The sequence below is a fragment of the Haemorhous mexicanus genome, chromosome 5, assembly GCF_027477595.1.
Source record: "Haemorhous mexicanus isolate bHaeMex1 chromosome 5, bHaeMex1.pri, whole genome shotgun sequence".
Lineage (NCBI taxonomy): Eukaryota > Metazoa > Chordata > Aves > Passeriformes > Fringillidae > Haemorhous > Haemorhous mexicanus.
In genome coordinates, this window is record NC_082345.1 from 16874314 (window position 1) to 16890766 (window position 16453).

Below are 16453 nucleotides of genomic sequence, written 5' to 3' on the forward strand. Positions count from 1 at the left end.
GCTTGTGTCTGCCACACTTGTGTCTGCTCAGCTCCTGCAGAGAGCTCCATGGAACCTATCATGCACACTAAGAATTGCATTTCTGTCCTGATTTCTGAACAGAATTTCCCTCTGCTTCCCAGGATTCTTCTCAATCAGACAAACAATTAGCTGCTGAAGAACCATAAGCTATATTGAATCATCAAAACCTACTTTTATAGTTATCTGCAGGAGGTCACACATACAAAAGAATCGAGATATCATATTACAAGTGTCCAAACTTGTTAATTGGTATTTTTCTGTAAGAGAAACCAAAGCTACACAGACTATCTGAAATAAAATCAGGGATGAAGAAGGGTAAGGATTTGATTCCTGGCTATGGTATAGACATGGAGATACCTTTTGTGAAGACTGAGAAGTAACTTAATCTGTTTGCCTAGTTATTAATCTATAAAACAATGAAAATTTTATTTCCTTTCCTTACAGGACTTTCTGACTACAAATTTATTACTATTTACAAGGTATTAATGCATGTTCCTATAGCAATTAATACCACAGAAAAACTTTTAAATAAAATAAGTATGTCAAATAAGTAGGTCTCTGAATACAATAATTTTTTTTTGTCCATGCTGCTTTGCATCTTTTTTGATACTTTTTAAGAAGAACATCTGTAGTATGCTTACTAAAAAGCAGAGGACTTCATAGAACCTATCCTAATCTTTAAAAAAAAGGAAGAGTTAGGATGTGTGCAGCCTGGCAGCAAGAATTGCTTATGCAAAAAAGCAATGCTTATTCCCTATTTAAAAAGTGACTATCACAAATCAGACCTAAGGAGAAAGAAAATATGAAAAAAATCCCCAAACAACACACATAAAAGGAGAAAAAAAAGCAGGTGATAGCTATTCTTATTAACATCAAAAGAGATGAGCATTATAAACCCCCTCAGATTTGTATTTCATGTACAAGAAGGGAAATCCTATTTCAAACCTACTGTATGACACCAAATACTAGTCTTGCATCCACTGAGCAGACTTAAGAGCAATTTTTGAGAAAAAACTACTCAAGGGAGTGCAAAAAATTTTTATTTTTAGGTAGACAAGAACATCATTACAGGAAGGAAGAAGGAAGGGAGGAAGGGAGGGAGGAAGGGAGGAAGAAAGGAAGAAAGAAAGGAAATGTTGGAGGAAGAACTCAGAAAAAAGCACTTAACTTGTCCACAGTGTCTGCTGTAATTGAATACTTCAAGTTTGCTATTTATAAAGAAGATTTTAATAATCTTGCTGTACTGATGTTACTAGAAAGACATTCAGTGAAGATTTATAAAGGAATGTAAACCCTGTCAAGAAGAGATGGTTTAAGATCTTGCAGAGACCGCAGTCAAGCAAGATACGTAGAAATCCATACGTCAAAGAAGATATGCAGAAGTCCTGGTGAAATCTTTTTCATTATAAGAAAGGTGAAAAACATTGATACTAATTTTGTGAAGCATTCTTTGTCTCCATAAAATCCATGAAAAATGAGTGGTTTCTCAAAAAGCAAGAACAGATGCAAACCAGTGGACTCACCAAAATGTCAATTCCTTTCAATGCCTAATTTCATCACGGTGAAAAAGAAAATCTTTGGAATAAGCAAAACAATTTCCAAAATGTTATAGAAATCCCAATTTAAACTTGTTTCTGCAAATACAGGGTTTGTTTTTGATTTGAGACCTCACTGCAACCTCTTACTGCATTTACATATTTCTAGTAGCATAAGAGAAGGGAAATAAAGCTGGTCAAGAAGGGAAGGGATTAGAATGTCCCCCTTTTCAAAAACGGATACTCTACTAATGGAAACCACTAGGCTGTCACAACAGTCAGCATAACTGACAATGCCAGCAACTAGGTGGGGTGCAAATAATGGTAGAAAAATGCCATAAAAAAAAAAAGTTCTCTCTTTTCCAGCAATGGTGTCCCAAATCTGAGTCAGCACACAACAAGCAGCCATAGCAAGATTGGCATGGTCACTGTCACAATTAAAATCTTCAGTCTAAAACCTTAAAAGCAGACATGCTGGCCCTCAGTAAACCCATTCAAATTTCAAAGAAGGAAGGAAGTGGCGGAAGGAAGTGGCGGAAGGAAGTGGCGGAAGTGGCGGAAGTGGCGGAAGTGGCGGAAGGAAGGAAGGAAGGAAGGAAGGAAGGAAGGAAGGAAGGAAGGAAGGAAGGAAGGAAGGAAGGAAGGAAGGAAGAGGGAATGTGCCTTGATTCCCATTTCAGTGCCTGTAAGTAAAACCAGATATTTTACTAAGACATGCTAAAGACCATTCATTAATTGCAGATACAACTTCCCCAGTCCATGGTCTTAAAATAAGAAAGACAGTTGTGACCTCTTTTAGTGTCCCTAAGGTTGTACACTGGGAGATAGGGAGCTCTTTGCTGTTATTCCCAGTATAGTCACCTGTTTGTATTTTTGTTGGCCTTTTTCTTTTTTTTAATTTAAAAAAACAAAACAAAAAAAAAAAGCCCACAAAAAATCAAGTGGCTGAATATAAATTAATAAAAATGTATTAGAAATGTGACTTTCTCTGTAGATTTAGTCTCTTCATTTCATGACCAGAGATCACTAACACAAACAGCAGGTCCAAAAACAACCCCACAGCTCTCCTCAATGGCTCATTGTTGATCAGGTCACTCCTTTTGCTGTTCATTGTTCAAAAGGGTTTTTTCCCTACTATAATGGGAGTTGTTTGAACAAAGTTGAAACTAGCAAGCTGTTTGAAACAACACATATGCACAGTTATTTGAATTCCAAATACTTGAACTATTTGATTATGTCTGTGTTCTGTTTTAGTAAGAATTTATTAATATTAGAATAAATAGAGGTTTTTTTATTTTTAAAATTAATGTCTGGCTGGTCTTTGTATAAGAAATACCTCTTAAACCATTAATCATTTGACCACCCCAGGCTGAGGCAAATAAATCTATTTTAGTCTGTTCTATAACAAACGAAATTTGGAAGTTTGAGTCAAACCGCTGTAAATGGTCAGGATATATAATCCATCAGAACAAATATTACTCTGTTTGAAAATAAATGCAGTACAAAATACATCTACTGAAAGGCTAATCAAATCCTTGTCCTGAAATCCTAGTTCTTTCATAGCTTCAGTTAGTGCAGACTGGTGATACTGGACTTCAATACTTCTAGTTCGCTGCCTCATTTCTTGATTGTCATTGAAAATATCTCAGTTTTTACTAAAGTAGAGCTGCTGCTCACACAGAGAAAAATATCCATTTTACACACTGTTTTATAAACATCACCTTGAAATTAACTTAGGACTGTACCAATATGTGGTCATTGCATTTATATTGGGAATAGTGAGAAAGAGTCTCTAAGCAAGAAATGACCAACAAGTAAGCAGCTATGGGAAACTGGACATAGCAGTGTAGGTTCATTTCCAGGAAACTGGTATGAAGAATTTCATAATAAGAACATATACCTATGTAGCTTCTAGGACAAACCCACCCTATTTGAACCAGAGCAATGGCCATGAATCAAAAATACAGATCCCCAAATCCTCAGACTGCTGAAACAATGAAGATCCTGCACTGGGCTTTGCACAGTCAGTGGACAGTGTCCCTCCAGTTATTAGCGACCAGTGTTTCTTCTGCCCTGTTTCATTGTCCAAGGATTCTTTCCTGCCTTACTTTTACTTCTAACATCCTGTAATTTATGTTCATACACCATATCCCAGAACTGTACTGCCTGAAAAGGAAAAAAAGGGGAGGGAAAGCTCTAAAGATACGACTGGGATTACAAAAGTTGGAAGAAACAGACAAAATGTATCTCAGTATATTTAATATATTTAACAGATTACTTTTCTTAAAGAAGAAGACCAAGCATCCAGCACAGGATTTGGGGGGTCAGGGTTTTCCTCAGCAATATTAAAGATCGGCATTCTGCTTTGAGCATGTCGAGATTAAGAGTGACAGCTGGAAGGGTCTGACCTGAACCACACTGGGGCAAACACACAGGTTTGAATGTATTCATTGAGACCTGGATCAAGTCTTAACTGAAGATGTGCCAGATGATAAAGTGCAGAAAACAGATCAGGCCTTCTTGCCACTGCCATGAAATGGAAGTTTCTTGCCAGCATTCACCACTTACCAAGACAGTTGTGGCCATCGTGGGCTAACATGAATCCATCATAGCATGTACACCTGTAGTTGCCTGGAATGTTGATACACTCATGGACACAGCCCCCATTGTAGAAGTCATTTTCACACTCATCGATATCTAAAACACAAGAGGAGAGAAAAAAAGCTTTTGTAAAAAGAGAATTCTAACAATACAGAAAAATTTCTCCAACTGGGCATGTTTTTTGATATATGCACGTCCCTAATATTTCTTTTAGGCCCATTTTGCCTACTTCAACACATGGTCAGGAACTGAATATATCGGGGTCATATTTGTCTGAAAAGCAGCAGGCCAATGTATAGAACACTCTTTCACAAAATAATTGGAGTCTCAGCACAGTAAACAATGATATGTTGTGAAAAATAAAAAAAGGAACATTTGATTTTGGTACACTTTATATTTAAAATGTAGTTTTTATTTTCTGGCTTCAAAATAATCAAGCAGAGAATGAATGAAACCTTTGACCATAGTAACAACTATGTGACGCATACTATTAATATGGCATGAGACAAAAGTATGCCTTTTATAACAAATAAACTATAATCTTCTGTATTAATCCATATACAACCAGAACCACAAAAATTTCAGTATTTTCTTCTCAGAAGATATGATAGATTTGTTTTGGGTTTTTTTCACACTGGCCTGTATCTTAAAGAGGATCATAAAAGATGAGAGATGGATTCTGCTGCAATTACAAACAATCCTGCCATGATTTTCCCTCCCTCATACAAAAAAATCACTCATTCTAGAAAATGCAAACTTTCTTCCTTTTATAAATTGTATTTTGGTATCACAGTCACTCTTGTGAAGAATTAAGTGGTGCACATCAACCAACTAAAAATATATAAATAATTAAAGATAGCCTCATGGCTAGATAAGTATCAGGTCTAAATTTATGTGGGCTAGACCAAAAACCACAGCTAATCTCCCTAAGTCAGGCAGCACATGATAAACAGCTAAAGTTATTATTTTAGAAAATCACCTGATAGAATATCAGAGTTACCCCAGCAGTACATTTCAAATGTGCCTTCCATTGCAGAGGTGATTTACATTTTTCTGAATTAGGTTCATGTTCACACAGATTTTCTCTCTCTTTTTTTTTTTTTCTCAATTTAAAGCACTCCATGAAAAGCTCTTGCTACCTGGTATCATACCTAGATGCAATCCAAAGAGGACAGGGTTTGGGCAAAATCAGACTCGTCTGAAGAGCCACCTCAGACTCAGCCACTCAGTGCCTTCACAACTTCTGGTCCTTGGATTGAGGATGGCTGGTTTTGTCCCTCCTTACACAGTCTGTGAGAGCAGGGACAGGCTTTTCCCAAGTTCTGTTGCAAGTCTTCTCCCTCATATTGGCCCCTCCCAAAAATCTACCTTAAACTCAGAATTCTCCAAGTCTCCATCCACCTGCCTTCAACAGCTCTGAAGTCCCCCCTGTACAACCTCCTCAGCAGCTTGAAAAGGGAATGACAGGCTTGGCTTTATCTGCAAGACCAGTTGGCTATTTCAGAATTCAGCATTTGGCACCACAGCAGTACCAGAAATAGGAAGCTGGAGAAATGATCTTCCAAACCAAAATAAAGCTGCTGCTCAAAGGTAGATTTCCTAGTCTTTAAAGCACTGCTCTTTTTCAGAAGGTTCTCATTCTTTACTAACAATTTCCATCCATGAGTTGTACAAGTGCCCACTCAGCACAGCCTGTGGTTGCGCTCTACCTTCCAAGTCCAGTATGAGAGCAAAAAGAGAAATCTATGATTTTTCTTGAGAACAAGAACCAGCAAGTCAAGTGCTCATCCCAAACAACCTACAAGGCAGTCTCTGAGAAGTTGCTCTCATTATGCACCCAGTCACACAGAACTGTTGCATATTCCCAAAATGTTACAGTCTGGTTTCCACTCAGCAGAAATTTGCAGCTTCCACAACCATTCATGAATATTTCCAGAAACTTCATATTGTTCTTTACAGGTTACAGGGACAAAAAGAGAGCTCTATAGTAATGCTCTATAGAAATGTTTTAACAGGCCAAGTCAATACTCAAAAAGCATCTAACAGGATTTTGATGTCAGGTGTCTCAGGTGTTCCCCTCAGAAGAAATGGCATCTTCATTTCAAGGTTTCTTCATAACTTTTATCCAGCAATGAGTCTTTTCAGAAGAAGCTGTTGCCACCTGTTATGTTCCTCAGCATCAGACTGCCAAGGGTTGAGCAATTATTTCTCTTTTTTTTCAAACAATGAATCAAACAATACTATTTGTTTAAATAAGCAGTGGGAGAGCCTTCAAAAGGGACAAAAAATACCAAAGAAAGGTGAAGCCTTTTGAATGACTGCCCCTTATATAATACTTATTTCTAAAAAGCTGAACTGTGATTAGCAGCACAAAGTGATGATGCAATACAAATACTCAAGTTATGGAAAAGGTAACGCAACAGATACAGAAACCACAAAAATAGCAAAAGAAACAGATTATTTTCATATCATTTTCTTAGGAGTTCAAGTCACAATTAATATTGCAAAAGGATTAGAATATTATTTCTCCCTTTTGCATCCCAATAGCTGTTAAAAACTAGAAGTGGAACCAAACATTCTAACTCCTTTTCAGAGCCATGTTGTGGGTTTTTTGTGTTTCTTCCCCTCCAAAACCCAAATAACTATTTAAAAACTTCACCTGGCAGGCTGATTGGAATTTCTATCTCCAGCATGGCTAGCAAAAAACCAAGGGGCTAAGACTGGTGTATTTATATTTCCAAAAAAACCAAAGCAAAAACACACCAAAAAACCCCCAGCCCCTCCCCTCCCTCATAAACCCAAACAAACAAACAAAAAACCCAAACAAGAAAACCTTGTAAAAACATGTACAAAGCCTACAAAGTCCAAATATTGAACATTTTTGAAGCTCCAACTGCCAAGAGAAATGCAAGCAATGTGACCACCACTCCATCTGCTCTTTTACCTGGAGGAAGACATTCTTTAAAGAGTGCCTCAGTGTGCAACACTTGTAATTTATGGACAGAATGCTACAGCTGACATGCCAGAATACAGCTTCCTTATCAAGCTTCATATAGAGTAAAAGTAATAGGAGTACATTCAATCACGTAAAACCTGCAGCCTTGCTCTTCATTTCGTATATTATTAGCCTCAAAATTTGAAGGGGCCATCTGTTTTTATTTCCTTTTGGGTAGGTCATATCCTATCATTCTTATTTTTCCTATAATTGATAGAATTGGGTGTTAATGTAGATATTCAGCCATGAAATTGTGATGGATGTAGGTGCATCTACTGATGAATTTGCAAGGTTTCTCAAAGGGAAACCTGAAGTTTTGTCTACACTGACAAAAATTTATAAAGTTTTCAATTCCTTAAATTCCAGCTGTTCAGATGGGGAACTCTTGGGGTGTTTAGTGAAGAAATCATCTTAAAAGAGAATTGCAGTATTTCCAATCCAAGAGAAATTAAATTCATGCAGTACTACAATGGCAGGAATTGTGGGAGTCTCAGACAAAAATTACATGTGCCAAAATGATTAAGAAGGTGTAGAGACATTTTCAGTACTAACACAATCTGCCATGAACCCATTTGAGCTTAGTGTATTCAAAAAAGACAACAACTCCCAATCCCAGGGCTGGATGTAATGACATCCTCAGATGCTGGCAAAATAATTTTGATCATCTCTTTCTGGAACACGTTCAGAGAAATCTCAAAAATCCACTGCTTGTTTCAAAAGTTTTAAAGCAAAAAATTATCAGGAAAAAAGAGGTAAAAAGAATATTGCTTACTTGGGTATACTAGTAACTGTAGTGGTTCAACTATTTATCAAGGTGAAAGAGGCTTGGAAACTCCATCCTAATTCTTTCTGGAAAGCAGAGGTGAATCTTTTTGTTGCCATCTGGAAATACCTCTTTGAGCACATCCCTAAGGAACACAGCCATGCTCTTCTACTGCCCTCCTCAAGGAGCAGTGGTGTTACTTAACACCCATTCTGTGAGACTGCAGTTATTATGCAATGCAAGCATCTACGAACTTTTAAAAAATAGTCTAGACAAGTATCTGAGAAAATCTGAGGATACGTTACCATGAGGATGTGCTGTAATTTACAGTCCTTGTATTTCAGTTATAGGAAGAGAATTTGAATTTAAGTAACCTGATTCTTTTTAATTTGATGGGACTTGTACAACCCCTTATACATAATGGGGTTGATTCTTCTTTCATTATTAGAGGTGAAATTGGCATTGCCCCATGATTGGTTTAATTTTGTGTATTGTGCCACAAAGAGATGGAACTCTCATAAGCCTCACAATGTCACCCTTCAGAGAAGCAGCTCTTCCAGAAGCACATATAACTATGAAATGTTCAAAATAAAACAAGAAGCAAACTCTTCTGCTTCCCATATCACAGTATTTCAGCTTTCTGTTACAGCAGAGAATAGAAGACACATCAGCAAGCAATAACTAACGTCCACAAGACAAACCAAACTGTTCCAAAATGCCTGGTTCCTATTTTGTCTAAACATTTTCAGCAGTGTCATGAATTGACTGAGTGCTAATCATCTTTTCCAAGCAATAACTGGCTCTTCTAGAAGGTGGCACAGAATTTATGCCAAGAAAGTAAAAAGACTACCTCCAGAAAAATTCATTCCCACTCTTCATTGCATAACTTGAAATTAATTAAGTTCCTGAATGTCCAAAAATGTGTGTTCCAACACATGCAACAAACTTTGTCAGCATAGCTACAGATCATCATGGGCACAGCTACTGAAATCAAAGCAAATGCTTGCATGGATTTGATGAATTTTGGATGAGTGTCACAGCTAAACTGTGACAAGAAGCCTTATGGCTATTAACATGCAAAAGGAAGAATGACTGAGGCCTGGAAGTCAATGAGCCAAATTCAGTGTTTAGTGATGAATACCACAGATTTCTGTAGAAAATGGGAAAGTGTGCATTGACACAATTTTTATCTTGGCATCTGTCAAGACCACAGATCCTGACACTCACAATGCAACAGAAGATGTTCAAAATAGGCGTGGGATTGAAAAAAATCTGCGTCCATTTTAAAGTATTTCTTGACTAGCAATATAAGGGCAAGATCTGGAGCTAATTTAGTAAACAGAAACTTCAATTGACTTTGAAAGGAGTAATTTATGTGCTTGAACATTTTAAAATAAATAGCCAAAGAAAGCTGTCTGCCCACATCAAATTTTAATTTACAGAACCACAAACAAAAGTGATTGTGCAGGTATATTATGCAGATGTAGAATTTCTCATAAAGAAGCTGGATCCATTAAATAGCTAGAAAAAGAAATATTAAAATCTTTGTAAGTACATCTTAATGCCTGAAGCCATGTATTTCTTCAGTATCTAAAGAAAGAAAATTTTGATATTCATCTTCCTTTATCTAACTGCTTTAAGCAAAATACTGCCAAAAAGGCACAGTAAATAACATTGCCCTTAGAAACCTGACAGGAAAGAAATTCTGTTTTACCTTCTTGCTTGAAGAGAGGTTGCTGCTAGCCCCTTCAGAGGGCAAAGCATGCCAGATGCAAAATTCTCTTTTATCAGTTGCCTTCTGCTAAAAAATGTACTCCTACAGATCTGCAACAGCAGCATCTTGCCCTCTTTTCCACAACTCTTATGCAGCAAAGAACACTACAAGACGCTGGAGCCCATATTTCCATGTAGTCATATTTTTCACTTTTATTGCTTCTCTACTAAGAGCGTTCAAAAGATGTTATTGATTTTTTATTGAGTTTTGGTCACTGTTCCTCCTAGGGCTAATGCACTATCCTCATATTCACAGAAAAATAGAGGAAAAAAAGGCCAACCCCTAGGTTCTAAATCCTACACAACTAAGAAGATTTACAGTGCAGAACTGTCTTCCTCATTGCACAGCTTCATGCAAGCTTGATCTCAGATGCTTGTGAAAGACAGTAACCTTGTAAAATCCAAAGATAAAACAGCCTGAGATGAAAACTCAATTCTACAATTATTACCACTGGCTTAGCGAAGCCGGGTAGACATCTTTTCTGGGATTCACAGTAGAGAGATACGTGAGACAGGATCAGCACTGAAATTTTTTCTTCCCATTTCCAATTCAGAACAAGCAGCAGCGTAGCACTGACATCGTTGCTTTAAAAGAAACAGGCAGAAGTGAAGTTACATACACACTGACAACAATTACAAACAAGTTCAAGTCCTGGATCCCAGTCAGGTCAGCATCTTATTCTTCTTCATAACTGGGTTTGAAACCGCAAAAGCCATGAAAATAAGTAAAAATTACATGGGACTATTTATATATTTTTTTATATATATTCTTTGGCAGAGTCTACATTTAATATATGTTCAGCAGGTATACGTCACACGCTGGACAACCTGAACCTAAGGCATTTGTATTTCCCATATGAAGCTGCACTTTACTTAAGAAGGGAACCAGTTCCAGATTTAAAGGCCAGGATAAAAGCTCAAACATAGGTTAAAGACCATACTGGTAAAGTGCAGGTGAAATTTGCCAGAAGTTCAGCTCTCCGGGAAACACTCAACCTAAGCAACATGTTAGATTCTTACAAGTAGGTTAGCATCAGCACATTTCAAGTCTGCTCTACTCTTAAAATTTGCAAAATATGACCAAAGTATGAAGAATTGGGTGGGAAAATGTGATCAATTATCAATTTCACTAAATCTGACCTGATAAAATAGCATTTCCATCTGTTTTGTGGCATTGGAATTCAGCATCTACTCCAAGTCCAAATTTTATGAAAATATATTGACATACCAAGACTCTTTCAATATTTCTACTCCAAAAAAACCTCTTCACCTCCAGAGAAAAATCCATTTTTGAAAATCTCTTTCCACGAAATGCTTGTTAAATCACTTTTTCTATAAAAAAAATTGTTTGTTACATCAGGTCCTTCCTGCAATACTTTATTTTTTGCCTCATAAATGTTAACATTTATATTATTTAGATGCTGTGACCTTGTAAATGTTACAATCTAATGAATCAGAGGAACACAGAGTGCAGTTTTTACAGCTTTCAAGTTGCCATGATGTTTTCAAGACGCTTGTGCCAAAGAAAACTGTAAAATTTGATAGCCATTAGGCCTTCTCTAAGAGGCAAGGTCAAGGGTGGGCAGGCTGGGAACAGGGTAAATTCCAAAAGAGAAGCCGGATGTTTCTCGGTGGAGAAGGAAAAAGAACAGGTACAATATGTTGTTTAAAATGAGTTTTTTTCAGTGTAAATCCCTCAAGAACTTTTCCACTATGGGTATTGCCTCTCCCATGTTTTTCCCATTACTGTGTCCACAAAGAAAAAAAAAAATCAATTTTACAACTTCATTCGAAAATGTCACAAGCCCCTATTTCCCAGTATTAAACTGGCAATAAAATGAAAAGGCCATGCCAGCTTAGTGGACATAATTTGGATACAATCTGTGGTATTGTTGTGCTGTTTTTCTGGAAGCCATTTCATCCAGTTTCCAGGAAAATTCTAGTACTCTGTAGCAGTTTTGTGTCCTTTCCTTCTGTGATGGCTAAACACAAAGCTCATCATGCTTTATCTCTTGCTAAAGTATTGACAGAAAGAAGTGGGGTGAAATGGAATACAAACCAAACTATGTAAAGGTATGTCCAGCTGGTTAAACAAGACACACACATTTTTGAAGTGTGAACAGTTTCAGATTTAGAACTCTCTTGCTTATCCATTTAGGATATGTCTGAAAGACAGATGAGATATCATCACCTTTATCACTGCCTGTAGATATGACTTTTTAAAATTTAATATTATTTTAATATTGTTTCATAATTTTTTCCCTAACCACAATTAATAACTTATCATTTTAAAGAAAGCACAGAGACAACTATTAATGATCCCTATTTTGCCCTGTGTCTGTAAATTTTTTTCCTATTATTATACTGTGTACACAGCAAGCATGAATCAAATTTTGAAGTCACACAGAGTAAAGGTGGCCTTACAGGAATCACCCTCATTGGCTGGGGAAAACCACCTTTCAGACATTTCACCTTCTCTAAGGAGGAGATGAAGTAAGTGAAATGAGAGTATCAGCTGTAGAAAATATAGGTGTGTTTAGCACTTGCTACTTTTCAAATTTTAGTTAATGATCTTTAAATACTGCGCATCATACAAACAGAATTAAAGAGCCACATTTAAAGACACAAGTGACCAGACAGTATCAAGCACCCAGTGCTGTAAGCTGACTTCAGCTGCCTCGGTTCATTTATTGGTAAAAGAAACAAGGCAATAGATGATGAAAATGCAAAATTTCTCCAGTAGCCAAATGGCTATATCTCACATTTTTGGTGAATAACCATCCCATTCTTCATTCATCACTAAGAAATATGGTGTCCCTTCCTTACATTTTTCTTAAATTCACCTTCCCTTCCTCCATTTCCTGACACTGCTCTCTTTCCTGTGCATTTCCCTCCTTATTTAAACTCTGAGTTCAAAGAGTGGAAAGAATGTTTTTAGTGGCTGGACATTGATATGCCAATCAAAGTGACAACAGACACAAGAACCTACCCCTTTAATTCCTTCTCTGAGGATGCCTGATGTGCAAGGCAGGTACTCCTGCCTCAGTCCACACGTACCTTGCCATTGGAAAGTTATCACCGAAGTACAGTGAAGTAAGAAATATGCAAAAATATTGGAAAAAAGGTAACTTACAAACTGAAAGCTGAGGCTCTGCACACATTTGGTGTCACTTGCCAGCCACCTAAACACTCTATATGGTGGCATACATAACACCCCAGCAGCAGGAATGGGGAGGAGATCAAACAAGTGATATGGAACACTCTTCACTTAGCACCTTAAGAGTTTTGGACTGCTTAATTGGCAAGTCTTCCTACTGCATTAACAATGGAGTTTTACAGAGCTTTTTACCTACAGTACCTTTTGGGTGCCTCAAACCTTTGGAGAGCTAGAATCATTTATGGGAAAAAATAATTAGGCAGAGTTTTTTTTTCCCTAGGGAATATTTTATGTTCTCTTAATCTGAGTATTACCCCTGTGTGACTTTTGCCATCTTGACTAGCACAATGGAAACTTACTTGGGACCATTCCAGTTTCATTTATAGTAAATAGATTTTTTTCCTAGATAAACCCAAAATTATTGTAATCCTGCATTCAGCATCTTGAACCCTTGATTAGAGCCTGGAGCAGCTTGACATTTGTCTTAATTGATATTTAAACAGATTGGCTGCAAGTTCTTTGAAGCTCAAGCAAGATACCCAAATAAAGATGGATACCTGCCGAGCACGTAACAGTTTTAGAGTCTGTCTTTATTTAGTAGCTGCCATGCCCGACAAGCTCAAGCAGAGAGGTTTCCTGTTCACAAGCTGCTATGAATGTGAAACATGACATTTGACAGCATTTTTTTCCCACCACTTCTAAATCACGGCCTTTTGCACCCCAATTCCCTCTTTTAATATAATGGGAAATGTTTGATTCTACAGCAAACTTTCGAAGTTCTTGGCCATCTAATGGCAGGGTATTCCTGTGTTCCTACAGACACTGCTGGTGTGCATGCATCCTAATGATAATTATTTCAGAAAGTCATGGCAGGAGGTTGTTCCTAGATCTTTAAATTCAAATATGCACCTATCAATTTTGAGAAGAATGTTTCAAGTAATAAAATTAGCTCATTGATACAGTTATAATTCACCTACTTTTTTCCCCAGACTCTGCAGGCATCTCATTCTCAGATTGCTTATCTCCAACCTTACTTGCATTTCATTTCTAAATGTCTGTCTTTCCACTGATAAAGGGAAAAAAAAAATCCCAGCCTTCAATTCTGAAGTAAACTTCTTTATTTCTTATCAGTGAATGAATATTAACTTTTTTTATGTGGCCCTTCATGTAGGGGAACAGAAGGTTACTTGCCCATTTCAGAACGAGTCAGTGGCAGATTGTGCACTGCCAAATGGAAGATTTCTTGGTATCATAGAGCACGTGCTTCCTTAGTCCCTGGCAGACTGACACTTCTTCAGTTTCAGGCTGAAAAAGCCAACCACAAACAGCATGGGAGGGGGCAGAGCAGTGGTTTTCAACCTTCCTGTATATGAGGAACCACTGTGTTTTCCAGCAAAAGTGGAAACACTCCTTTAGCAAATTTACATCTTCTGACAGCAGGTTTACCTCTTCAAACTATTTTTCCCACCTGTACTTTAGCAGTAGTTCTTGGGCTACTGCAGACTCCTGGCTGAAAACTACTCCGCTGTGCTGGTCAACCACTTGGGGAATATAATGTGACTTATAGCATGCAAGATTTGTAGAATACAGGGCTTCCTGTCATCCTGTATCACTTGGTCAAACTTCCTACTCTTGCAAGACACATATCAGATATTAATTTTGCCAGCCTACAGAACCTGGCAGGACAGTCCCACACAAGTAATCTGTCTGTGAGTAGAGCAACTCTACCTTACACTGCTGATGTGCCCTGCAATGAGGGAATCACTTGTTCAGGGCTGCCTTTCAGTTCAACATTTACTGAAGTCATGTGGCTTCTTCTAAATGCGATCCGCAGGGAAATCACGAACTTGTGTTCCCTGCCAGACCCAATGCTTGTGAAGCCCCAGAAACCAACTGCCTCCTATTTAGCCACCTGTTCCCTGAATACAGACAAATTCAGACCACTCCCCAACAACATCCTTGATGATCTGAAGGCCTCTCAGCATTTTGGTTTGCAGACAACAGTAAAGAGCAGCCCACAAGGAGTGCCACTCTCACTCCTTCACAGGGATAAAGGCCATAACTCCTCAGCCATTAAACTGCAGCTGGCTGGGTGGTAACTTGGTTCATCAAAACACAGATCCTTTTTTGGTTTAGAATCATTACATTTGGTTTTGCTGTAAATAGTTTTTCCAACTACAGAAGCTTTTATCTGGTCTAGCCAGGTGTACATGATGGTAAAAAGGTTGGAACACACCTGAAATGTGTGAAATGCTGAAATGCTCTGAAAAATGAAAGGATTGCTCATTCACTAAAACTCAACTGAAAAGAAGTCTCTTACGTTCATGGTAATAAGGACTCCAAAGTACCTCTGGTAAGAGTAATCTTTTAATACTAGCATGTTGCCTGATTTCCAATATTAATAATTTCCCATTACATTGCTTTTTATCCAAGAGATAGTACTGAGTATTCCTAATTTTCCTTCTCTTTTCTATGGTGTTAAGACATTTCTTAAAAAAATATTTCAGTGCTCCAGGCTAGATATAGATGAATGATTTGTATTTAGTTTAAGTTTTCAGGAGAGTGGTGTTAATTTTGCTCATGAGTCTATTGCAGAGCTCTGGGTATTTTTAGGAAACAAACAGTAAAATTAGTAGAGATGACCTTACACTATGCCATTTACATGGCTCATTTATGTACTTGATCCATTCACTTCAAAAAGATCAGAGAAGACTAAACTGAACAGAAATAATCAAATATTTACAACACCTTTTTTTTTAAATCTTTAATGTTACAATAAAGCTTAAACTCATTTTTGTTCACCACCTTTCAGTTCAGCGCACCATCTAGAAAGTAGAAAAGTTACTAGGCTACAAATTTTGTTACAATTCAAGAGTTTAAGATGATCAAGTCATATTTTGTTCCTGTAATGAAAATTTAGGCTTGTTACAGATTTGTGTTTTAGCATCTCACTTGCATTAAGTTAAACCTTCCTAAACCTGTGATAATAATGATGATACCCTAAAAGTGAGCACACACAAGTACTGCCTGAAACAGTTCATAGCTCTAAAAGCTTTCTCTGTCAGGACTATACAATCACAAAATGTGGAGCTATTTTCAAGGTGCCAAAACAGTTGGCAATTTTGCTGCAGAACTCAGAATTCTGGCACAGCCTCTTTCAGCTTCTTAACAATAATTCTGTCTCCACAGTGTGTAAAGTACCTGCCATGCAGTTTTGCTTGGATGTACAGACTGAATCTTTTCCATTTTTTTTGAAAGCATGGACCTGGCCAGTATCAACAAGAAGCCCTAGATGTTGCTGTAGCTGATGAATGCAAAGGGGTTTTATTTTCAAACAAATACCACATTGATGCAATGTTTTGATTCCAGCTATTTTTATTCCTGAAACAGAGAACCCAGCCCTACTGATATGTGCTGACAGTACTAAAATTTATCCACAAAGAGAGTTCATCAGTTATGATGTAGGCTCTTCTCAGTCTTTGAAAAGGCCATGCAGAAATTAAGTCTTGTGAACCAGAGCCCTATTTATCCCCAGAGACAAATAATAACAGAGAAAATTTAGTAAAGAGTGGTAAGCAGCTTTTAGTTTTTGACCCGTGGATATACAG

The 16453-nt window shown here is 37.5% G+C and overlaps 1 protein-coding gene across 3 annotated transcripts in view; it reads right to left on the reverse strand.

Annotated features, from left to right (window-relative positions):
* Window positions 1-16453, reverse strand: part of SCUBE1 (signal peptide, CUB domain and EGF like domain containing 1) — a 190841-nt gene that overhangs the window by 155627 nt on the left and 18761 nt on the right. For all 3 annotated transcript variants that reach the window (XM_059846144.1, XM_059846142.1, XM_059846141.1), the window contains exon 3: window positions 4125-4253. In XM_059846144.1, coding sequence (XP_059702127.1) covers window positions 4125-4253 — 129 coding nt within the window. The remainder of the gene's footprint in view (window positions 1-4124; window positions 4254-16453) is intronic.